General features: G+C 40.1%; 1 protein-coding gene across 5 annotated transcripts in view; it reads left to right on the top strand.

Moving 5' to 3' along the window:
- DOCK2 (dedicator of cytokinesis 2) overlaps positions 1-26862 on the top strand; it is a 406900-nt gene that overhangs the window by 161028 nt on the left and 219010 nt on the right. For all 5 annotated transcript variants that reach the window (XM_026510947.4, XM_057312309.1, XM_057312311.1 and 2 more), the window contains one exon: positions 16284-16379. In XM_026510947.4, the coding sequence (XP_026366732.1) occupies positions 16284-16379 (96 nt within the window). The remainder of the gene's footprint in view (positions 1-16283; positions 16380-26862) is intronic.

A 26862-nucleotide genomic window follows, 5' to 3' on the forward strand; every position in this document is an offset into this window, starting at 1 on the left:
CGGATATGTGATATCTGGTTTACAGATTCTCCAAGGATAGGGTTGATCCAGTTTTATATTTCTTCTATATTTCTACACTTTCTGGGCATAGTGCCGAATTCCAAGCAGATACTCAATAATTAATCTTTGTGGTTTGATTGATCCTCCCATCTCAATTGCTCTACTTTCTAGAAATATATGCTGATGCTGATTTTATTTTTTATACTCAGCAGAAGCTAATGAGAAAGGTAAATCTGTTGCTGTTGCATTAAAACATCATATAAAAAGCAGGTACCAACTTTGAGTATGGTTGTGCGCCCAAATTTGAGCATTGTTGCACTCCTGAATCAGTTTAGAATTCAACATGCATTTTCCCACAGAAATAATGCACAAGAATAATGGTGGTCACATTCCCAGACCAGTATGTGTAAGCATGTTTAACCTATAGTGTAACTGAATTCTGAGACAGAGTAGAGGCCCACATTTACATGTTCTCATTGCGTGAATATTTTACAAACACTGTAGGCACTTTACCTTACCTGAGACTCACCACACTTCGCTTACCTTTAAGGGGTCTGTTTTCTCATCTAGACCATAAGCCCCATGGATGCAAAGACTGTATCTGTCTTGTTCACTGCCATATCCTCATGCAGCACCTGGCACAGATTGGGCAGTCAAAAATATCGGTTAATTTTCATTGAGTTAAATTCTAGTTGAAAGATTATGAGGACATACAGATGTGGATTCAGATTCCCCAATTTACCACTAGCCAGCCGTGTGTTCTTGGAGAAGTTACATGGCCTCTCTCAGCTTTAGTTTACCTCTCCCTAATATTTTGTTGGTCATTACTACCATGCTGATACCTGCTATGTGTTTCTTTTTTTTTTTTTTTTCATTTTGCCACAGTATATTCTCTCAAAAAAGTTTTGATTAATTAATGATATCTGCTTTTTGTGCTGTATTGGTTTAGGCAGTGGTGATGGGAAAGCTGATATTTGGTATCAAAGCATTTCAACAGCTTTTGAGAACATAGGAGTTCTATTTCCAGCCCTAGTTCTGACATTCTGTGATCTGAGGCAGGTCACTCAAATATATCTGTGAAAAAGTGGTGATAGATTTCAGTGATTTTCAAGCTTTTCCTCCTAAGTATCTCTAACTTCAGATGAGTGAATAGAAGAAACTCTGTGTTCCAGGGGTGGAACCCAAAGGTAGAATTTACTTGAATTCAATCTTGTATTTTATCTTAATTATTCATGTGTACTTTATATTCTAATTCATGATAGAACCATGTTTCAAATATATTGCTGTTACCTGTGAGTCACACATTTATGAATGCCTGCTTTAAGCCAAACACTGTCAGACACCTTATATACAGAAGTCAATTTTTACCACAATTCTGTGAGTAAGCTGTTATCATGCTCATGTTACTGATGAGCAAACTCAGAGGGTAAGTAAATACAAAGTCTTCCCTTTGGCCAAAACGTATGATAATAAAAATGTTTATGTCACGTTAACTGGAAAAAGCAGAACATAAATTGGATACTGCACATAGATTTTTGCATGCGCAAGGACTTGAAGGCATCATAGAGTAATACGTTAGATATGTTGCAGGGCTGGACTTATGGGTATATTATGCCATTTTTGTTTCTGATAATATTTGTGAAATAGATAGTGAATTTTTAAAAGCTGCATAATTTAGTGGTGTAATCTGAGGGGATAAAAGAGGTAGTTGATTTTGTTAGACACTATAATTTATCCTGTATATTTTTGTGAGGGATTGGAAATGTGAAAATGAAGGCAAGGCTGGTATTGTTTATGTTTTCCTCTGGCTTGGCAGGTGTCACTGTGGCTGTGGGTAGGTAATAAAGGGCAGATATGCCTCAAAGAAACTCATGGAGAGGCACTAGAAATCTGATAAGCAGGGTCTGAAAACAACCTCTGTGAAAAGTGGATTTTTTTTTTCCTGCGAATAGAGCCAATCTTCAGGGAGCAGAGGGGATGCTTTCATATCTAGGGGCAAGGAGTGACACAATTCAGGGAAGGTTGGAGAAGAGTAGTTATGATCTTCCAAAATACCCCCAGAAGACTAATTATTTATCTACTTGAAACTTACTCTGGAAGACAAGTTACAATACCACATCCTCTTGGTTATAGGCTAAAAAGTGAAAGAAGAAAAGAAAGAGAGAGTACATGTAAGAAAAAGAAAGAAAATCACAAGTATCTTTGTTTTTTGAGAATAGATAACTTAGAACATCTATTATTTTGCATTATTACCTGAATTGATAAGATATAAAATAAATTTAAGCAATATCATTTACCCATTTATTTATTCTTCCATCCATTTGTCCAACCATCCATCCATCCATCCATCCATCCATCCATCCATCAACACATTCATTTCACATATTTATACATGTGCTTAGTGCTTCCACTGTGTCAAGTGAATGCTACACTTTGAAAACTCAAAATTGAAAGATGTGGCATCTTAGTTCTAGGAAATATTGAACGGGTCTTGTCGGAACTCAAAAAGTACAGCAACCAATTCTACTTAGGATGAGGTGGGGGTTTAAAGAGTTTGAATGGGAAAAGGCTTCCCAAAGGTGATGAATGAGCTGGGTTTTTTGACTGTAGACAGGCAGGTGACCAGGGAGAGAAGGGCATCTCAAACACAGGCAAAACCCATCTGGTTACTCTCTATGGGAGGGATGAGCTGGCTAAAGATGATTAGAATGGCTGGGTTAGTTCCTTGAAGAAATAAAACTTCACCAGACTCAAAGGGCTGAACTTCCTCAAGGAGTGGCCCACAGTCCAAGGCTAAGATGTGGTGAACTCTGTTTCATGAAGACATTGTAATTATGGGAATATCATAATCAGAATTCTAGGGAGTAGGTAAGAATCCAAGACTCAATATGAGCAGGGTGAGACTTGACACAGGCCAAGGAAAAGGATTTGGAAGAATACATAAGGGTTCCTTATGTCTTAATAGGCTATACTCTTATTAATAAGAGAAATCACTCTTAGGGCTCCTGGGTGGGTCAGTCAGTTAAAGCATCTGCCTTCCACTCAGGTCATGATCCTAGGGTCCTGGGATTGAGCCCCACATCGGGGCTCAGCAGGGAGATTGCTTCTCCCTTTCCCGCTCCCCCTGTTTGAATGCTCTTTCTCTCACTCTCTTTGTCAAAAAAAATAAATAAAATATTAAAAAGAGAGAGAGAGAAATCACTCTTATTATAAAGCCCTACTTATTATAGCAAAGAGCATATCAGGTGCACATTTTTCCTGCCAGTTCTGACAGCACCTCCCTCAGGACATCTTCACAGATTCCCCTAAATTGGTTTGTTTTTTTTCTGAGTTTATTTAGCACTTTGTGTTAGCACTGTTATGGTCCTTTCCTCATTGAGTGTTTCTTCCCTAGCCATACCCTGCCAATGGACTATTGCTTCTTAAAAGCAGGGCCTGGGCTTTCCCTGTCCCTGAATCCCCAGCACTCAGGACAGAGCATGGCATCTAGTGAGTCAGTGGTACTCAGTCCTGGCTGCACATCAGAATTACATGGAGAGCTTTCAAAAAAAAGCAATGCCTGGACCTCAGCCTTGGAGATTTAGAGTTAGTCTGGGGTAGAACCTGGGCATGAAAATATTTATACATTTAGAAAGTCCCCCAGGTAATTCTAGAAATGCAGCCATAGTTACGAACTACTAAAGTAGATGCTCAAAAAATGTTTCTGGAAGTTTGAGTGAATGCCACCCTGGCTATCTCATTTTTGTAGGACAGGAGTTTGGGGTGGAGCAGCAACTTGATATTTAGGCAGCTACCCAAGGTTCTAAATTCACCCCAGACCTAGGAACACTGGGAGCAGGATGCTACATGCTAATTGGAAAGGAACTCTTAATGTACTTCTCAGAATAAACACATGGATCTAGTTCAAGATGAGTTGGTTATACTAACCACTTAGGCTGGACTATCATTGGCTAAGAATATAAAGGGGCTGAACATTCAGAAGAAAGGCTTTCCTGTTTGCAGCTGGTCAGGATCAGAGCTATGGATTATATGGCCCTGAGTATATTTTGGAGACTGGGAAATAAAGTGGCCATCTTCTTTTCATCTAGAAAAACCATGAGACACCATAGATCAAATTGGAAAATTAATAATAAATCAGAAAATAAATTAGTTCTCCCTCTTCCAAATTTATTGTAAGTACAAGGTTGGTCACAGAGAGATAGTGGGAGAGGAGGGAACACACAACCTAAACTTTCCAAAATGAGTTGGGTGGGGATGATAGTAAATATTAGGCATGTGATAGAACTGTAAATATATATATTGAAATCATCACCATGATTAGGGAACAGTGAAATAAGTTACATGCGCTTTATCAACATTAAAGCAGAAGCACACACTATGGTAAGTCAGGGAAGATAGAGACACAGAGATATATATAGAGAAAGAGGGAGAGAGAGAGAGAGAGATTGGGTCTTCATACTTCTCAAGATGAGAAGAACTGCCCTAGTTCTAGAAGATGGTGATTTTATCAGCACCATGCAGAGGTGCACAGTCTCTACTGTTTGTTCTTTTTTTTTTTTTTAGTTTTATTTTTTATTTATTTATTTTTTATTATAATAATATTTTCTATTATATTATGTTAGTCACCATACAGTACATCCCTGGTTTCTGATGTAAAGTTCGATGATTCATTAGTTGCGTATAACACCCAGCGAACCATGCAGTACGTGCCCTCCTTACTACCCATCACCAGCTTATCCCGTTCCCCCACCCCCTCCCCTCTGAAGCCCTCAGTTTGTTTCTCATAGTCCATAGTCTCTCATGTTTCATTCCCCCTTCTGATTACCCCCCCTTTCTTTATCCCTTTCTTCTCCTACCGATCTTCCTAGTTCTTATGTTCCATAGATGAGTGAAACCATATGATAATTGTCTTTCTCTGCTTGACTTATTTCACTTAGCGTTATCTCCTCCAGTGCTGTCCATGTTGCAGCAAATGTTGAGAACTCGTTCTTTTTGATAGCTGAGTAATATTCCATTATATATATGGACCACATCTTCTTAATCCACTCATCTGTTGAAGGGCATCTCGGCTCCTTCCATGATTTAGCTATTGCGGACAATGCTGCTATGAACATTGGGGTGCATATGGCCCTTCTCTCACTACGTCTGTATCTTTGGGGCAAATACCTAGTAGTGCAATTGCTGGATCATAGGGTAGCTCAATTTTTAACTTTTTAAGGGACCTCCACACTGTTTTCCAGAGTGGCTGTACCAACTTGCATTCCTACTAACAATGTAGAAGGGATCCCCTTTCTCCACATCCTCTCCAGCAATTGTTGTTTCTTGCCTTGTCAATCTTTGCATTCTACTGCTTGTTCTGAGATGAAATTCTGGGGAGGGTTTTAATTATATACAATCTGAGCTGGAAAAACAGCATTGATGTCTGTGTAACTGCACACGTAGATCAGAGGATTCACATTCATTCCTCAGATTTATTGCTCTTTCTGGTCAACTCTTACATTATAGATTGGCCTACTTTCTCCATAATTTCCCAACAAAGGAAAAGAGTTTGAAGGGTAAGATTTTAAAGCCTCATGTTGATGGTAATTTTTCTAGTTTCTGGTGTGATCAATTCCTAAGCACACTTGTCAGTGAGAGTTGGCTCTGAGCTCTGCCTGAGGCATAAGATAGTAGGTGTTTTATGAGATCTGTCTCTGAACTTAGTTTTGTGCCTACCTGAGTTGGGAGGGGTTCATGGGGAGAGATTCCTTTTTTTTTTTTTTTTTTTTTTTTTTTTTAAGGAGGACAATAGAATTTTGATTTGGGGAGATCCTGCTGAGGAACCTTGATCAATCATTACTGAATGAGCTGTCTGATGTCTATGTTCTTTCTCTGAAGGATGGCTGAGTGATTAGGGGTATTTTCACTGTAGGAAGGAAGGTAGAAGATTGTGTATATTTTTTTATTCCACTTTTCTCCTGTCCAAGAACCCCTTAGTCATTTGTGTGGGGTCAAGCTGTGTTGCCAGTACAGTTGAGGAAGTCCATGCCCAGAAGCTTCCAGATTCTCCATTCTGATTTAATTTCATCTAAGAATCTCTCCTTACATTTCTACAATTTACCTGACACTTCATATTAGTTTTTCTACTTAGTTAATTAAATGAAATTGATCTGGTGATTACTTATTGTATGTCAGTTATTTGTGCTATGTACTGAATCTAAATAACAACACAGATTTAATCCCTGTCCTCAAGGAATTCAGGGATGATGTACAATCTATTATTCAACAGTGAAACGGGGTCAGATAGGAGTGGGTATGTTATGACTCTTAACTCAAACGGGTTTACACTCTGTTTTCATGTTCTCAATCAGGGCTATATTTTAACAGAAGAGAATTAACTTAAGTCAAAGAATGACATTCTACCCATGGAATTTCAGATATCAATAAACAGTTGGAGATGTATTTGAGAAATCATTTGGGGTGGGGGAGAATCATGTTGATCTCTACAGGTAACTTCTCTGCCTGTGGCTTAAGCCATCCTGGCATTGGGGATGAAGTATGGTGATAAAGCAAAGGCATAAAGCAAAAGGAGACAAAGAAAACAGAAAAGAAATGGTAGGCTGCCATTGGAGGGGACAGAGAGAAGGGCAGTAATGGAAGGAGGGAGGAAGCTCATTGGGCAGTCCTGGCATGGAGAGATGGAAGCCACATTTTGAATGGCTTTCTGGATAAATAGTAGCAAAAGTTTTCACCACCAGGGAATTTTCACCCACCATTTCTTTCTTTTTTTTTTTTTTTAATATTTTTGATTATATTATGTTAGTCACCATATAGTACATCCCTAGTTTTTGATGTAAAGTTCGATGATTCATTAGTTGCGTATAACACCCAGTGCACCATGCAATACGTGCCCTCCTTACTACCCATCACCAGCCTATCCCATTCCCCCACCCCCTCCCCTCTGTAGCCAACAGTTTGTTTCTCAACAAAAGATAAAATGAACTTGTGGGACTTCATCAAGATAAAAAGCTCCTGCACAGCCAAGGAAACAGTCAAAAAAACTAAGAGGCAGCCCACGGAATGGGAGAATATATTTGCAAATGATACTACAGATAAAAGACTGGTATCCAAAATCTATAAAGAACTTCTCAAACTCAGTACAGGAGAAACAAATAAACGAATCATAAAATGGGCAGAAGATATGAACAGACACTTTTCCAATGAAGACATACAAATGGCTAACAGACACATGAAAAAATGTTCAAAATCATTAGCCATCAGAGAAATTCAAATCAAAACCACACTAAGATACCGCCTTACGCCAGTTAGAATGGCAAAAATTGACAAGGCAAGAAACAACAATTGTTGGAGAGGATGTGGAGAAAGGGGATCCCTCCTACATTGTTGGTGGGAATGCAAGTTGGTACAGCCACTCTGGAAAACAGTGTGGAGGTCCCTTAAAAAGTTAAAAATTGAGCTACCCTATGATCTTATTGGATGCATGGTTTAAAATACATGGTCTCCCAAACAAGAAGCGTGTATTAAACATCAAGTGATGTCTTTACCCATTTTTTTAAAAAGTATAATATATAGGCACCATTCTGAATTTTCTGACCAGCAGAGTTAAATAGGGTGCTCATCTGGAGTTCATCTTGTTCTCACACAAACAAAAAATCTTGACATTGTAATTAATAAGCCCATGTGGTAATACTGAAGATGCATCAGTATACAATTTCTGTTAATTTTTTGGAATATTACAAAAAGTTCACAGACCTCCATTTCTACAATGAAAATCTTAAAGGAGCCCATTGCTGTAGGGCCATTTGGACATGTATCTTGCTTGCTGCATTTAGATATTGTAAACAATACAAAATTGTTAAAATACCTTTGTATACAACATGTTAGCCTGGAAACCAAGAAGACATGCATTCAAATCCACCTCCATCACTTATAATTGTGTGACTTAGGGCAAGTTACATAAAACTCTGAATTACCTTGTTTGTAATATAGGAAGAACTAGTGTAGCAGATTGATAAGATTATTCTGTGAACTAAATGAGATGGTGCATAAAAAACACTATTATTATAGTAAACAGCATATATGAAGTATTCAATAAATGTTGAATGGTAATGATAATTAGAATGAATCTTATTTTATATCTTAAAATGGGGTAATACTTGTCCCCAGGGTTTTCCCAAGACACACTGACATTATAAATACAAAGCACACAGTTCATTGCCTGGCACATAGTAAGAATTCAACAATTGTTAGCTGTGTTCTTTATCCATTTCTCCTTATACAATCTCATTGACTCCTCCTGTTTTGAAGACTAACCACAAAAATAGAGCATCTCCGAGGTACCGCTTCATAAGTGGCTCCAACCAGTCTCCATTCATCAGTGCTGAGATGTTAGACTTACAGACCTTGGAAGGCTTAATTTTTTCTCTCTAGGCTGCAGGTTGGAGGTTCCAGTGTATTTTAATAAAAGTTCCCACAAAGCAACTTACAGGATCTGAATAAAAGCAGCATTTCTCTCTAAGCACAATGGGATTTTTTTGTTGGAGGTGGTGGTTTTGTGTGTGTTTTTTTCTTCCTGGTTGCTTTAAGTAGATTTTTTCCCCTACCTTCCAGGAAATGGAAGTTAAAAGCATTTGATAAATGGAATAAAACATTTCATAGTTGAGCCTTTTAAACATTCTTAATCCATGTTACTTTGTGGAGCTCTTTTGTCAGCTTAGTAACACTGACAACATCACTCCAGCTTGTGAGCGTCAGGGCTCTGTGGCAGCCCCAGCAGGGGGTGGGAGTTCTCAGGGAGGGGAAGGGCCCTCCGGCCTCAACACGGGGCTGCCTGCAACACGTTGTGGTCCCTGCTGTGCACCTGCTCAGCCCTGTGAGTATGATTCCTTGGGTGTTAGACTGAGTTTTATTCTGCTCCAACTGGGAAATAGTTCTTTTCTTTTTTATCACACAAGATTATTACGAACATTTCTAACAAAGCACAGTAAGTAAAATTATCCCTTTAACCTCACATCTCTCCTTCTTACCTCTGCTCAGGGGCACCATTATTAATGATTTGCCACTCATTTTTACAGACTTTTGGGACATAGAAAACTATTTTTCAAAAACATAAATGGGCTTATGCATGGTGTTCCATAGTCTCTTTTTACTGAGTGTATTAAAGATATCTTTCCAGATCAAGGCAGATCTACCTTCTCCTACTCCATTGTATGGATAACCTATCATTTATACAATAGGATCCCAGATTTGGGGACATTTATCTTGCTTGCTGCATTTGGATATTAAAAACAGTACAATATGCTATAAACAGCTGTGCACACAATTGTTTGCCTTATTGTTTAATTTGGACAAATTTGCAGAATGATTTATTATCTACAAGTGTTGCTGCATCTATTCATTTCTATGATCCTAAAAGTTGGAGTCAGGGGCAGTTACAAGCCTGGACTCTAAAGCATCCTCACCTCTCAGCACCACCACCGTGCTTCGGAAAGAGCACCGAATTAGACATAATTGAGCTTGGGTTCAGGTGTAGGCACTTAAGAATGGATAATGCCTGGGCAAGTTACTAAACCTCTCTGATCCTCATATTTTATCTGGGACTTCATTGGTGTTAAAAAAAATTAAGATTATAGATGTCAAGTCTATATGCAGTTTCTGACATATGATATGACCTCAAGATTGGTAATATCAGTGTCAGATGAGAGGCCACATCTTCTTTTCCTTTTTACCTATCTTTCTGCCACCAACTCAAGCTCTCCTCTTCTTGAGAAAGCTAATTTATGGTGCAGAGACACTTATGACCACATGAAGGCATTGCTTAAGTCCTACCTGAGAAATGGGGGACACCCAGTGGGTAGGAAAGGCAGAGATGATGGAGAGCGACAAAGCCCCCTACTGGACTTACTGACCCCCAACTTCCACTTCTCTGAGTCCCTGGCTCCCTCTGTCACTTGCTTCACACAATGAGGTGTTGTACAGTTAGAATCAAATCTTTCAGGATGGAAACTGGTTCAAACAAGAGGAAAGAAGACAGACAGTGCTAAACCTAGAACTCATGAGAAAATCACATTGCCTCAAGAGGTTGTAAAAGAGGTGACTCTGCTTTAGATGGTACTGTTACTATCTTTTGAAAGTTGGGATATTGGTTAGAAAAAGGTCTTTGGATTTAACTCTGTAGTTGTGACCTTGAAATCTTTATCTTAGTACTAAAAAGACCTGAAGACAAAGCAGGTGGGGGAGCTGGGATTGTCCTTGCCATGAACACAAAGACCAAGACTGCTTGTGTGCTGGAGTGGAGAAAACAGTTGGCCGGGCATTGCTCAGGATAACTGGTTTTTCATTCTTGCCCTGATGACCTTACTTATCACTGGTCACATGCCTCCCCCCTCCTTCTCAATGTTTGGTGTAGAATCCCCTGTAAGATGATACATTAAACATAGTCACATAGTTTGCTCCCTCTTGAAAACCTACTGAAGTGAAAGTAAAGGGAGCTTTCTAAAGGAAGGTAGACGCCATATGGGAAAAAAATAAATGACCTAGCAGACCCAGGAAAAGTAAATCATAAGCCAGCAGTGGGGAAACTCATCCAATCTAAAGCAAAGATTCCCCCCAAGTTTCAGGAACTGGTAGTACCAGGTGCCCCTGGAGGTGGGATGAACGAGAGGAGCTTTAAGAAGGAGAACCAGTTGCAAGTGTGTTTAAGAAACAGTCTGCCTCCGTGCAGCAGGGCTGCTGGAGGTTTATTCTATAAAGAGAAAACAGAGGGCTGGAGTACGAAACACTCGGCAAACTCGAAGTCAGTGATGCCATACTCAGAACAAGTTGTCAGTCAAAGTATGTATCCTAGAAGCAGAAGCCTCTGGCACTTCTGTCCCACTCAGCTCCTGGAGTGCTGCCGCCGGGGCTTCACCCTTCAGATGAGAGAGCAGAGAGTATGTGTCTGTGGAACCTGAGCAGTGCAAGAAGAAAGACTTGTATATATGGGTATTTGCGCCTCTCCGACGAACTGTTCCAACCAGATCACCCTACAGCGAAGCTCCCAGGCCCAGAAATGAATAGATGCAGCATGCCCAGAGTTGCCAACCAGCCTTTGAGTTAGCCAGACTGAGATAGGAACATACCATCACATATTCCAGAGAACAAGGAAAAACTTGAACTAAAAGAGAGTGCACAACAAGCAAACAAGAGAAGCAGCTTGGAGGAAAGGGCGACTCTGTGAGGCAAAGCAAACTTAAAAATAGAATTTTGAAAAATAAAAGAAGAGGCAGTCGTGAATCAGAGAAAATACAGTATAAAGAATTTTGAAGAACTAAAAAGAATTTCTGATTTTTCCCCCAAATTGTTTTTTTTTTTGTTATTTTTTTTGTTTTGTTTTGTTTTGTTTTGTTTTTGCCTTTTAGGGAATGAAAAGTTGTACAAGAGATGGGAATTTGTCATAGTTTACAAAATATTTTAAACACTGAATATTGGTCAGGCCAAAATTGTGGTCTGACTGTAGGGGAGAAAGAGACATGGGAAGGATGTTAGTGCCCGACGGGGCTGGCCGAGGAAAGAGTGAAGCTGTGTCGTTTACGGTGCAGAGATAACAGCTGAAAGAGAAACAAAAATAGTTTAAAAAAGGCATCATACAAGCATGTTATTGGCAACATGGTCATAAATATCAAAATAATAACTACCTCAGCTGGAAGAAATAAAGAATTTTCTCCAGCAAGGGCGACAGGAGGGACTGCTGTTTTGTTGTGGTTATTTTGTTTTGTTAGTGAACCTTGGAGGACATTTTTAAACTTTATAGATTTGTAACTTTGAAAAAAGGAAGCAAAATTTTATATCACCATCTGTTAAGTGGTCAGTATCACTCGTATAAATGTAGAATTCTCCAATGGTTAAAAAATATCTTACGCGGTTAGGTAGTGAGCATGTCAAAGCTTTTATAAATACATAGGGAACAAGGTGAACAAGGAGAGAACTGGTTCAAAAGGATTTAAGATTCTTGATTTTTTGTGGGAGAAGAGATGCTTATATACAATTTTCCTTAGATATAAAACAAAATTTCTATGGAACTATATAGCCTTTAGCAAACCAGCAAATAATAAAACAAAACAAAATAAAATAACCCCTTTGTCATTTTTCTACAAGTTCACCTCTAACTTGACAGGGCTGTAACATTTCCGGGTTCTAATAAGTTGTGGATGATTACTCAAGCAAAGTTACGTTTCTGGAGAGAGCAAGAGGCCCACCGCCGCTCCTTCCCCAGCCAAGTTGGGCTGATCACAAATGCTCTATTAAAAAAATCACATATCCTCATTTTGCTTTATTTTCAAGTTTTTTATCTTTTTCCTAAACACCTGTCATAAATATAACTTTAGAAATAAAATGATGTTATTGAGTTCTAACTAGATGTGGTTGTGCACTGTTTGTTCTAACCTGAGGATTTCTCTGCTTAAAAAAAGAGCTTTGTATGAAATAGAGTTGTGTTAAAGACATATTAGCACCAAGGGGAGATTTTTCTACTTGATATCAAAACAAGGGTTGAAAGAAAAATGAAAAAAAGAGGACATCTTTTACATAATTTGATTCAATGTTAGAAAATGCTGTGTCTATGTATTATTACTTAAAATCATCTCATGTGTGGTATGTTCTGTTATTACTCTGGAAACACTGTGGGAGATTAGTTGTTCTGAATTGCAATGGGCTGGGCATAGGTCCTAAAGTAAAACATGAGGTACCCCCTCACCCTCTTCCAGCTCTCCTTCTACCATGTTATATATTGGGTTTATGCATAAGATTTCACTTAAAGAAAGGACTCCAAGTTCCATCCAGTTATCACAGCCTATAATTATTAAAAAAAAGAAAAATCACTGCCATTTGCAGTGTGTTTAGGTTGGATGGATTAATTTCTTTGCAAGGCCCATAATGGGAAGACTGACTTTGTCTTTTCAATTATAAGCCACCATTTAGTTTGAGCCCAGAAGACACTTTCCTAGAGATTCCCTGCACTTGCCTGGCACTGGAGCAATTAACAGTAGGTGATTTGTGGCTGCATTTTTACTGCTTAGCCCAGGTTTATCATCTTGAAAGTTTTCCATTTGCATATATGCTATACATTTTCTTGGGTGACATTTCGATATCATCCAGAGTTTAGATTATGTATTGCCTTGTACTGCATTTTCTGCTACGTGCTGAGAATCTGTAAGCCCAGGCAGAATGCTGCTGCAGACCCAGGGGTATACGAGTCATAGCACCACTTATTGAGGGCTTACTATGTGCCAACACTTAGTATCAAGGGATTTACCTGCATTGCTTTATTTATTCCTCAAAACAGTACTTGGAGGTTTCTACTGTTTGCCACATTTTATAAATAAACTGAAACTCAGAGAAGAAAGGTAATTTGCCCAAGGTCACCCAGCCAAATGAGCAGAACCAAGATTCAAACTCAAGTCTGTTTGATTCCAAAACACTCTGCTATACAACCTCCCATATTGGGAGCTTTCAGAGTGAAATGAATTGAATTTGACAGTTTTCCACTTTTAAATACCAAACTTCCTGAGCAGTCTAATTGCTGCTCTTTGGACTAAGATGAAATGGCTATTTAAAAGAAGCAGGGAGCAGGAGGTCAAGAGAAAAGAGGTTTTATTATCTCTGTTGGTAAAGGAAGAGATGTAATCCGGGGGAAAAAAATAACATCAAATGGAAACCATTATATAAATTTGCAGTGGGCTTAGGTTGATGAAATTGCAAAGGAATGCAGAGAAGATAAGGGAGTCACGAATACACAGCACTGAAGATTTTCTAAAAGGGAAAGAAAAGATCAGAAGTCACTGAAGGCAGTTAGAAGTTGGCTCAGTTGAAGTCAGGGTCTACATATCTTAACGGATAGGAAGAGGCTGACAAGGCCCCAAAGCAGCAACCAGAGATCTGTGTTCCTGTTCCAAGCTGCTTGTGGGTCTGGGTGAGGAGTAGGCTCTGGAGCCAGATCGTTGGGTTTGAATCCTTTTTCCCTAACTTTCCAGCTGGGCGACTCTGGACAAGTTACTTAACCTCTCTGGGCTTCAGTTTCCACGTGTGAGCAATGGAGATTATAACATTGCTCATCTTGTTGTGAGATGAGGTAAAGCGTTTGGCAAGGTGCCAGGTATTTAGTAAGCACTCACATGTGTTAACATTATGGTTCTTACCATAGGCATCATAGTCATGTAATGTACGAGATAGAAAATTGTAAGTCAGTACAAAGGGCTTGAATAAATAAAGGAGAAGGATGTCAGGAGAGAGGTTGACCTGCAGCTGAGAAGTGAAGGGAGATGTTCTTTCCCCTAGCTCTTAGCAGATGTGGGGAAAGGGCTGGATGGTGGTAGGAGAGCTCACCTAATCTAGCAAGAGAATCTTGCAAGAGCTTGAGGTCTGGTAGGACTTAACAGAGCACGAGAACATGTTTCTGTGAAATACATGCTGTGAGGGAAGGCTTGCTGGTGAACTCCACGGAGAGCTCCACGGGGCTGGAGAATCGGGGGTTACAGTCAGAGTGTGGAAGAAGCAAGTGTGAAGCAGAGAGAGGATGCAGGCTCTGGGTTATTCATCTTTGGATGGCAGTAGTCACTGAGAGTCCATTGAGTGGGGACGGGGCTTTATAATAAGCACATTTTCTTTCTTTCTTTCTTTTCTTTTTTCTTTCTTTCTTTTTTTTTTTTTTTGCCTTCCTCAACTCTGAGTCTATTTCCTTTCATTGGTTACATTAAGAGACAAACTACAGTTGAGTTAAATGCAACAAAGGTTAATGAGGTGCTTATGAACAAGTGTGAGTAGTTATCCGCTTTATTATTTTTTGAATCTCAAAAACATTTTTTAATACTTTTTTTTATTATGTTATGTTAGTCACCATACGGTACTTCGTTAGTTCCCAATGTAATGCTCCAGGATTCGTTTGCGCACAACACCCAAGTGCTTCTTGCAACACGTGCCCTCCTTAATACCCATCACCAGGCTAACCCATCCCACCACCTCCCTCCCCTCCGATACCCTCAGTTTGTTTCCTAGAGTTCATAGTCTCTCATGGTTCATTTTAACCACCATTTCTTAAGCATTTTGTTTATGTCAGGCTCTGGCTGGGTCCTGGAGACACAGGCTGTTCCCAAATTCCAGCCTCCATTTCCAGAGCTTCACAGTGTGTTGTGTCATGGTTCTCAGCCACCAGAATAACCCACATAAAATTCAGAAGTTACTGATGCCCAGGCTAGTTCTCAGACCCACAGAGTCCCCTACAATGGAATTAGGCAAGAACATTGTTCCAGAATTACATGTGTCACTTTTAAGTCCACATCAACCTCGAAAGACTAGTGAGAAGAACCTTCCATAGTTCGTAGATTATGAAGTTGAGGCTCAGAGAAGTTAAGTTATAAGTGAGAACACACAGTTAGTAAGGGCATAGTTGGAACTCAGACCTGGAGCATCTGATCTTAAAATCCCAAGGCCTTTGCACTTGGCCATGACCACCCTTACAGGTGTGCATAGATGAAACTCTGTGTCTTGAGGGTATGCTGGTAAAAGGATTTGAGAATGTGGTGAATCTGCATTGTAAATATCCCTGAAACCCTTGTGCATTGTGGCAAATGCTCAAAAAGCATCGGCAAGTTCTACCCAAGGTTCAGTGACTTGTATTGAAAGCACCCTATAAATGTTACAACGAGGCTCACCATGGATTTCCCCCAAGATAGATAACACAGCTTCTACTGTATAAGCTCTCCCATGGTTATAGTTTCCATCACATAAGCCCAGTCCGGGACTCCAGAAACACTGCCTGCTCTATTCATTCCTTAAGCTCAGTGGTGATAGTGACTTCCTTCTATTGCTAATCCCTAGGTTATTTTGTTTTGTGACTCAGCTTTTTCATCACCCATACAACTAATTTCCTGCAGTAAATTCCCTCCTTATTCCAGGTTAGGTTCTGACCATTACACCAATGAAGAAACCAAGATTCAGAGAAGTAGCCAATAGCACAATGATTCTGCAGTTTGTATTCTAAAACAAAAATTTCTGATTCCAGAGTTAAGCTCTGAATCTCTGCCTTATATTTAGTGAAATGTAGTGAAATTTAGTGAAATTTCTGGTGCCCAGTGCCAGGTGGTCGTGGCCATGGGGATAAGATGACAACAACTGCAATGATGATGATGGTGGTACTGGTGGTGGAGATCTTCGTGATTACCATGTCTGACCGCCGTTGTATGTCCTTTGGAAGAGATATGCAGATACAATGTCTGGTTGTCACACAGGTGTCTCTGACTGTGTTCCAGGCATTCACCTACCACCACATCCAAGAAATCATGGTCCAGCTTCTTCGCACAGTGAACCGGACGGTCATCACGATGGGACGGGATCATGTTCTGATTGTGAGTAGATCTCGTCCTCTTGTCAAACATTTCAAACTGTTCAGGGTCAAGGAATGGGTTTTTGGAATACCAGGTCATGTTGAAAACCTAGCACTAATCACTACTTTGTTTTGGAGTACAACAGTGAGATTTTTCTTGTCTGAGTTGGGATAACATGAGAGTTAATTCAAGTTACTGAAATAAAACAAGACTTAAGACTTGTCCGCCAAGTTGAGTGTACCAGTGGGGATGAAATGTTACTGGTAAAGACTGAAGAATGAGAGAAGCTTCTTGTAAGTGGGCCAGGCAGAATGTTCCCCATTCACATCCACCAGGAGCCCTTCCTTTTGGACTAGAGTCAAGCAATGCCCAGTCTCAGGGTCAGCTTGGTTTTCTAAGTGGATTCACTGTATGTTGACTCTGCCCACAGACGTTAGTTAATTCAAGTCATTGCTAAGTTTTGGGTTAGTCTTTTGCACAAATGCTGTATTCTGAAGATCAGGAGATTCCTGCCTCATAGTCTGGTTATTTTCCCTCTGTAGAAGAAGTCTATCTCTAACCCTTTAACCTTTGCCCATCTTGCTTTAAACCAGGGGCCAAAAACAATGCTTGCAGGGGCCAATCACCAATATAAATTAGTATGTTCAACTATGTCACTCCTTGGCTCAAACTTCACCAGTGGTTTCCCATCTCACTCAAAATAAAATCCAAGCCATTGTTAGAGAGAGCCTGAAGTGCCCTCTAACCCTTTACTCCCACATAAAACATGATTATATTTGCTGTTGCCTCAGTTTCACCTATCTCCGCCTCAGGTCTGAGGGCTTGTTTCCTCATGTAAATCCTATCTTGGCTCAGGTGTCACCTAATTAGAGAGGCTATCCAGCACCTCTCCATCCTCTTTCCATCTCTGCACCTTATGTACTTCTTTATGTTTCTTAGAACTCATCACCACCTGAAATATATATATATATCTTCCTTGATTGATTGATTGATTGATTGATTGATTGTCTGGCTCTGCTTGTGACAAAATGAGCTCCAGAATGTAAGGATTTCATTTGTTTTGTTCACTTGTATCTCCAAACCCTACAATAGTGGTCTGCATTAGTAGGTACTTGATAAATATTTGTTGAATGAATGAACGAATGAATGAATGAAGTGTACCAGACAGGGTCTCTAATATTTATTGAGGACAAGTGCTTCACAGCTGTGATTGGTTGACATCATGTGGAATTGGACCATACAGTTGCCAGAACTCCCAGCTTCTCAAGAGAAACTGAAAATGTAAAATTTCCTGATATTTAAGTGTTGGCAGCTAATAAAAAGTATGTTTATAAACATTCTCTGAGCCCCAAACACCTGGATTCAGCTTTCAGGAAGCCAGTTTGGGATCTCAGCTAGGTTTGGGATGTTGATTGTTCATACGCTATAGTCCCGCTTCGTGGATACAGAACATAAGGTGCTGAGTGTTATTTTAAAAGTAGCTGGGCAAGGATTTGATCCCGAGAAGCAGTGGAGTGTAACAATTTTCTTTAGACCCACTTGGTTCTGTTCAGTCATGTCAATGCATGTTTGCTTAATGTATACTGTGTGCATTTAAAGCAGTGGTGACATCCATAGAGAGTGCCAGCAGGTCAGGTGCTCCTGCCTTCCTGGGGCAGATAGCCATGCAAATTGGTCTTCGTCATTTGTCTCACTTAGCATCCTTCCACCTTAGAAGTATCACCATTTCTTATTCAGTTACAAGCTTCCATATCTGTGGTTTCCATAACACCCCTTAGATAAGCATTTTATGACCTCCCTAATCTTTATTCCTTTTCTTTGGAGCCAGATCTAAAGATGAGCATCAATCCATTTGGCTCATCTGTATATAGCAGGTCTTAACTCTCTGTCTCTCCTTTAGAACAGTCATCCTTTAAAACAGCACCTGGATCATAGGAAGTGCCAAACAACTAGTGTCTTGTTATTTTCCTTTCTATCTGGTACAATGTGTCTCTCCGTCCCTTTGCATTATCGACAAAGGCAAGTAAGCATACTTTGGCCCTCATTCACTATGGCCCATTGTCTGAACCTTTCATTTGATGCTCTGCCCTAGTTACTTGCCCTTCCAACACACATTCCTCACTGCTGCCCCACTCATCTTTGCCAGGACACTCCCATACTCTGGAATATTCTGTGGGTCCCCACTCTCCACCAGATTAAGTCTTATGACCATTCTCAGCTTCTGTGATCTGGCCACAACCACATTTCTCAGCTTTTTCATCTACTTTTCTCCACCCAATGTTCAGCCAAAATTGATGTCTGGATTGCCCAAACATGCCTGGCATTTTCTCACTCGTGCTGCTTCCTTTGTCTGGAATTCCTTAGTATGCCATCTCAATCTATTGAAATCCCACCTAGTCTTCAAGGTCCAGCACAAATGCACCCCTTAGGATACTGCTCGAATCTCACCAACCTGGTCGGGAACTCCCTAACTCTTCTAATTCACACACCTCTCTTTCTCCCTTTGCTTGTTTTTAGTTTTATTGAGGTGAAATTTACATGCTTTAAAATTTAACCATTGTAAGTATTTGGTTTGATGAGTTTCAGTAAATGTATAGTGGTGCAACCATGACCATAACTCAGTTGCTAACACTTCCTTCATTGCGAAAGTTCCATTTGCAGTCTGTCTGCATCCCACCCCTACCCTTCCACCCCCACCACAGTCCTGAGCAACCACTCTTCTACTCTCTGTCTCTATAGATTTGCCTTTTTTTTTTTTTTTGGAAATTTCATGTAAATGGAATTATACAATTCAATATCTTTTGTGTCTAGCTTCTTTCCTTAGCATAATGTTTTTGAAATTCATCCACATTTTAGGCTGTATCAATACTTACTTCCTTTTTATTGCTGAATAGTATTACACTGTATGAATATGCCATGCTTTGTTTATCCATTCTCTAGTTGATAGATATTTGAATTATTTCCAGCTTTTGGCTATTATAAATAACATTGCTCTGAATATTCACTTAACAAATTTTGTGCGAACATATTTTAATTTCTCTTGTGTAGAAATCTAGTAGTGGAATTGCTAGGACATATGGGAAGCATATGTCTAACCTTATAAGGAACAACCAAGCTGTTTTCCGTCGTGGCCATTTTATATTTCCATAAGCAATATGAGGGTTCCAGTTTATCTACATCCTCACCAACCCTTAGTATTGTCAGTCTTTTGGAGTTCAACAATTTTAGTGGGTTTATAATAATTCTAGTGGTGTCTCACTGTGATTTTAATTTGCATTTCCTTGATGACTAATGATGTTTCTATGTACTCTCTCTCTCTCCCTCTCTCCTTTTTTATTTTTTTAATTTTATTTATTTATTTATTTTGAGACATATCTATCTGGGAATTTGCCATACCAGCTCCTCCCTTATACCACAGAACTTTTAAGACTTGGGCCTTTCTATAAAATGGTGTAATAATAGACCTTCTTCATAAAGTTCCTATGGGAAATAAATGAAATAGCACATGAAAAGTATTTGCACATGTGTTTCTTGTACATAATATTCACTTATTTATTCATTCACTATTTTATGAGAACCTCTTATATACTCAGCACAAAGACTCAGAAATGAGTCAGGCATGGTCCGTGCCCTCCAAAAACCAGGACTTCCTTCAATGGGAAGTCTCTCAAATACCTCAGACTCACTGTGTCCCAAACACAACTCATCACCTGGCCCCTGGAGCCTGTTCCATGCTCTCCCTTCATTTAGGACCCCATCTATGGTATTGACCTCCTAGAATTGTAGGAGCTGCCTTTGACTGCTCCCTCTTACTCACCCGCCTACCCTTCTAGCCTCCTACTAAATCCTGCTATTTTCCGCACATCTGGCTTCAGTCCTTCCCCACCTGGTTCCCCCCATTTGTCCTCAGATCCCCTGTACACTCTCAGTCATTGGGCTCATTGTACTTAGTCCATCATGGTGATTTTCTGCTCTACTCCAGCCTCCATACATTCTGTGGATGCCCTTAAGGGCAGGGACCATGTTTTACTCACTCTTTTATCCTCAACTTGCAGCAATGCACCTGGCATACTGTGGGTACTTAATAAATGTTTGTTAAGCAAATGAAATGAGGGAAATAATCCCTAGAAACGCTGTGTTATTTCATACCTTCATGTATTTGTATATGCCTTTCTCTCGGATTGGAATGCTTTTCCTTCTTCAAAGAATGCTTTCTCTAAATATCAGGAACCCATATCTCAGGGAGTGTGGGAGCATTATATGTCTGTTCATACTTGTCCTGTCCCCTGGGCTGATTCCAGGAGCCTTGCAGAGGTTCTAAGTTGAAAGTTGTGTCATTAGTCTCTATGACTCTTGAGTTTGTTGTTGTAATTACAACAACGAGAGGGCTGAGTGGGGGGTACTGGAAGTGTGTAGAAAGCATACCTCACTAGGAACAGTAACGTGCCCGAACTAGAAGGAAGGAAAAACCAGGTTTTTCTTAAGATGTAGCCTCATTTTCATAAAATAGTCCTTTCTAGCACTTCTTAGAATAGAAATATCTCCTCCAAATTAAAGAAAATGATGTTGGAAAGTAATTACTCAGAGGTCAGGAGTCCCTGTCTTAGTGCTGAAGGCCCCAATTTAATTTCATATTGAAGTTTGACAAGAAGGAGAGAGCCCCATTCCAACCATCACTTTCAGTTTTCCAGATATAATTTTTATTGGTCAGTTTCCTTTGCTTGGGAATATTAAACAATAAATATTTACGACAAACACCAGACATGCCTAGTACTTCTGAAATCCTGAGAAGGCTTCAACTGGATGTGGGGTGGCTGGTTGTTGGCACGTCATTATGTGGGATTAAATAGTGACTTCTTTTTTTATTTGTAGGAGCAGGAACATTATGATAAAAGGTGTTAGCTATTAAAATTACAGGAACCATAGGGCTAGGACGGATCACTTCTTGTGCATAGCACATTGTAATTATCATTTGCTGGAAATAACCATTCCTGATTTTTTCTGTAAATTGCTTGCCTAAACAATGAAGTGTTGATGGTGACAAATGAGCAGAAGGAAAATTTACAAAAACAAAAAGCAAAAAAATCTTTTGTATGACTGCTGCCCTCTCTTTTCTTTGCCAGAGTCTAAACAATCAGATATACATTTATTTACTAAAGTTACCAAGGAGTTTGAGGCTGAGAAAGGCAGCATGGTTTGGTAGAAAGGACATTTTGGATAAGAGAGAATGGGAGAATATTTTTTTATTCGAGTAAAATTAAATACACTGATTGTTACATTAGTTTCTGGTGTACAATATAGTGATTCAACAATTCCATACATTTCTCAATGCTCATCAAGGTAAGTGTACTCTTAATCCCCTTTATCTATTTCACCTATCCCCCTACCTATCTCCCCTCTGGCAACCACCATTTAGCTCTCTGTCTTTAAGAGTGAACAGGAGAAATTTTCCATATTGTTCGGCAGAGTAGGCTCTGTGACTTTATGCCAATGTCACCCCTCCAGACCTTGGTTTCTTCGGTGTGATGAACTCTATCATTTTTGAGATCTTTTTCATATATCTAAGTTTTCTGATTTGGCCAATGCCTATTCTCTTTTTCCATCTTTCAAGATCATATATCTAAGTTTTCTGATTTAGCCAATGCCTTTTCTCTTTTTCCATCTTCCAAGATCCTGGGTCAGGGACATAAAACAGATTTTGCTTCATGGGCCAACTCTGGTGGGTTAGTAATGGCGACCTGTAGTACTGCACTGAGAAAGACTCAGGCTACATCTTAGCTCAGGGGTAGGAGCGCTGATTAGGGATGTCTGTCATAAGCATAAGCTTAGAGAACAGTGATATATGCAAGGTACTTGCAAATATTATGTATTGACCAAAATCATTGGTGTTTTTCCAGCCCAATCCAAAAGTTCTTGTAGAACCAATATTCTCTTCTGTGTATTTTTGGTTCTTTTAAGAAGACTGTGATATAAGAGCAGAAGAGTAATGGGAAAAAGCAAACAAACAGTAATCTGAGAACTTAACATTTTACCAGGGAATGGTTTCTATGTGCTACATGTCACATTTTATCAAATGTAAGGTGCACCGTGATTTTATATGCCCATAAGAAAGAGAACATGCTACCAATTAAACTGTGACACAGTGGCAATAATTGCACCGACTGTAATCTTCAGAGATATTTAAAAAAACAATTTGGCTTGGAAATCCGTGCTGTGTGATGGAGCACATCTTTGAGTCCTCGCGGGTAATTATCATCACATGTCCCATGGTTTTGGAGAATAGACTGACTGAGCACCAGAAAGTGAAAGCATCATGGCCAAAGTCACACAGCTAAGGGCAAGGTGGGACGCGAACCAGGGATGTCCAACATCAGAGCATGTGTCTGTCGTGCTGTCCCATTGTTTTGGAGCAGTGCAAGGAAAACTTTCCAGACTTGTTTGTGTAGCTGAGGGCTCGGTCTCAAGTTACCTTCCCTGGCCAGTGCATCCTGCTGCTGACTGCTCTACCGAAGGCTGCCCCCTGTGTCCGGCCTCCTTAGTGCTGAGGATGGACAATCTCATAGGGAGAATCAACCAGGGAACTTAAACACTGCCGGAAATTCTTGGAAGGGAAACAATCTGGTAATTTTGTTGAAATTGGGATCTAGCTTTTATTTTGGGTAATTAAAAGAAGCCTCTGGGTGATATATTTTGGGCCTAATTACCCCGGTTTTCACGGAGGAGTCTGTTGAGTGATTAAATAAAGGTAAATGCAGTTGGCATCATGCCAGCTTTGGAAATTCAGAGTAGTTTGGAAAAAAAAAAACTGGAAATCACCCCATCCTCCACTGCTTCACCTCACAATAGCACTGAAGACTCCATAAAACACCTGACTCATCTGAGAGCCAGGCTTTCAAGGCTCTGAGTTCACGTTCCAAATGGCAAATGGCCCACCCACATGACCACTCTCTGACACACTTTGAGCCCACAGACCCTAGGATGCTTGGGCAGGGGCCACAGCACGATAGTAACAACTCCATCCAACCATGTCCCATGGAGAGCAGGTGTAAGGACAGTCAAGGACATGCGGGTGTGAGGTTCCAAGCCAGAAGTGGTCTCACGACCCTCACTCAGCAACCCAACACTTTGTTAACAAACAATATTTCTAATAAAGCTATCAATTATTGAGCAAATAGTCTGTATTCCAGGCAGAGAACTAAGCACCTTATGTATCTTACCTCTTAACCCACCTCAGGTACTCATATTTTACAGATGAGGTAACTGAGGCACAGAGAGGCTGTGTAACTTGCCTATAATCACACAACTTGTGCGTGGAGTAACTGGGATTTGAATCCAGGCAAAACTGTTTATAGAGACCCCCCTCTTAAATAGCATATCGTGTACTCATATACTATGAAGACCCTAAGTCATTCTTTAGGCATCAAATATTTTAAAGACGATAATGAACACTTTTACCCCAGCTGCTGCTCTGCCTAGACCATGCAGTCTGATGAGATGATCTACGTGGCAACTTCAGAAACCTCTGAAATGGCACTGGGTTTTGGTGGCTTTGTAATGACAATGATACCTTTAGGATCAATTTTCTCAATTCTGGGAACCCGTAAAATCGAACAACAACATTGAGTGTCGGTACTTATGAAACACCAGGTTTATCAGAAGACAAAGCTAGAATGGAGGTGCAAAATTATCTCACACCTTCTTCTCCTTCTGCGTGCAGTGTGTCCCTACACTCTTGAGCAGACCTCCAGGTTCTACGTCTAAAGGTCTCTCAAATCCAAAGCTTCCCTCCACCACCAATGCCACTAACCCATGTCTGGCCATGACTATCTCTCACTGCTGCCACTGCTGCCGCTGCTAACAAGACACACTTTCTCCTCTCTTGTCCCTTTTGAATTTTTCACATTGTAGCCCACGTGGTCTTATAAAGTAGAACTTTCTGGTGAGAAAACATCAATGGCCCCACAGTGGCCAAAGATAAAGGCCCAGCTGCTCACCATGACCTTCAATGTGCCTGGTATGATGGCCTGCCTCTTTCCCCTGTACTCTTTATCCCCCACTCTTGTGCTAACTCGATGAACCTGCTCTGTTAGTTACAGAATGTTCCTTTTCTCCTTTGCATTCCATTCCAAGTGGCATTTGCATGACATTCCCTCTGTCTAGAATATACTCCTCTTACCCTTCTTTACAAAACCTCCTCAAAAACTCCTCTTTCTCCTTTATGTCTTGGCCTCAGAGGCACATCTTGACCCCTGTTCCGCTCATGTTAGTTGGGACCTCTCTGCTCTCTTCAGGCTGAACCTGCCTCATGTATTCTTCGTACTGTTGTGAGAACATTCTTCCTAGCACTATAGAACATGTCTTCATCACTTCTGCACCTACAGGAAACACTGGACCCCTGGCATGTAGGATGACCTCAGTGAATACCTGCTGAAGGAATGGAAGGTTTCTGCTATTTATTTTATTTACATACAGACCATCGTTCTTTTCCTTAACATGTGTTCCTATTATCAGCCTTATGGCATGATTAGGCTAGGAGTGTAAGAGAGGAGAGAAAATTATTATTGAAGAACTGGACCAAATGTAAGGATTGGGGGGAGGATGTATTCATTCTCCTCAGAGGATGCACATGTCGGTGATAATCACAATGAACATTTCTAGGGTGCTTACTTTGTGGCAGAGATGGCACTTTGAGGATATTATCACATTTCATTTGTGAGGTTGACAAAAATTATGATCCCCTCTCAGAAAGGAAACAGTGATCAGAGGGTTTCAGCCTCTTGTCCAGTATCACATACCTGAGAAGGAGGAAGATAGAGTCCAAATCCAAGTCTACAGAGTTCGAAGCCCCCATTTTAAGCATTTCACTGTACATGTCTGGGACATTGTTTTTCTGATATAAAACTTGAGAAAAATTAAGAGAGTAAATGTGTGTGTATGTGTTAGGGGGAGATAAGGTTAAGAAAGAGAATAAACATACGAGAGACTTGAAATTCCAGTTGGTAAACAAGAGGTGGCATCATTAGCTTGGGGTAGCTGGGCTGCTGCGTGATCTGGTCATATAGAGGGTGCTGTCCTCTGGGTGAGGAGCCTTTGTTTTAATTAAGATTGTGGTAATTGCATACCAAGGAGTACATGGCCTAAAATATATATGCAAAAAATGAATCAGTATCTCAACTTCCAAGGAACCCATAGCTTAGTGCAGAAGTCAGTTATTAAAGCAGACTTCATGTAATTGGGTAGAATGGCATGAAAAATTCGAATAGGTGGAGAGGAAAGGTTAGGGGTTTGTAAGAGGGAGCAGCATTTTTTGCCTTATTTCCATCTCACGGTCTGTGAAATCTTCTCTCATTCCTCAAGATCATCTTTCTTCAGTGACCTCATTGTTCTTTGTCCTATTTTTCAATTATAGCATTGCCATATCAGAATGAAATTTTCTCTTTACCTATCTATGTTCCACAGTAGACTGAGATTCTTGAGGAAAGTGACTATATCCCATTACCTTTGGGGTTCCTGTCTGTAGGCCCAGGGTTTAGCAGGTGGCAGTCATTTATCCAAGCCATGAAAGTGAATGAATGGAAAGAACAAACTAATTGAAAGTACAGAGTAATGTCTAGCTTTAAAAGAATTCTAATTTAAAAAATAAGATGAGAGAAGATTTGTTTCATGTCAAGCTTTCATATAAAGCTTTTCTATAGAAAATTCCCAAATAATTTACTAGCCCTGTGTGGTAGAATTCTTTCAGAGAAATTAAGTTTCAGAGCTGGGGCATAAACAAGAGCTTGTTTCATTCTCCAAACCTTCCTTCTGTTCCATGATGAGCCACAGAGATGGGAATTAACAGGAAGTATGAGGTTCCTGAATTTGTTAAAACAGCTACTGCATCTTCCCCGGTCTGCCCAGTCAAGCAGACCTCTGCTCTGAGGACAGAATGCTCCTAGATAATAATAAGCACACTCCTGTTGCTGCTGCCACCGTGACAGTCTTGCACCTGGCACCAGGACACATGCCTTGTGGTTCTACAGGGGAGGTGAGCTGAGACCTCCACTGGCAAGCAGCAAGTTTCCTATGCTGCCGTTCTCAGCACCCAGAGAGGGAGAGGCAGAGACCAAGTTTGGAAATTGTAAAATGAGTACTTAGGAAATGCATGACTGGTACATCATCATCCTAACAAAATTACTTCCAAATATCTCAGTGCCTTTTAAATTCTGTAAATGGAGCTGGACAGATCTGATTTGAACAAGTTATTTTAAATGTGTTATTAAAGGTAAGACTTTACTATATGTCCTATACTATTATCTGGCACTGGAAGAGAGATCAGCCTTTGCTTGTCCTTGGGGAACTTTGGAAACTTAAGAATTTTAGAATGTCTGCCATTTGGGAATTGACTGATCACTCTCATGCCTAATATTGCTTTTTTAAGGGCTGTGGAGTTGGGGCATAGATCTGGAGTTTGAAAGACTTTTACTAGCTGGGACCTGGTCCTCCTTTTCTTAAGGAGTGAGAA

This window comes from Ursus arctos, unplaced genomic scaffold (genome assembly GCF_023065955.2).
Source record: "Ursus arctos isolate Adak ecotype North America unplaced genomic scaffold, UrsArc2.0 scaffold_15, whole genome shotgun sequence".
Lineage (NCBI taxonomy): Eukaryota > Metazoa > Chordata > Mammalia > Carnivora > Ursidae > Ursus > Ursus arctos.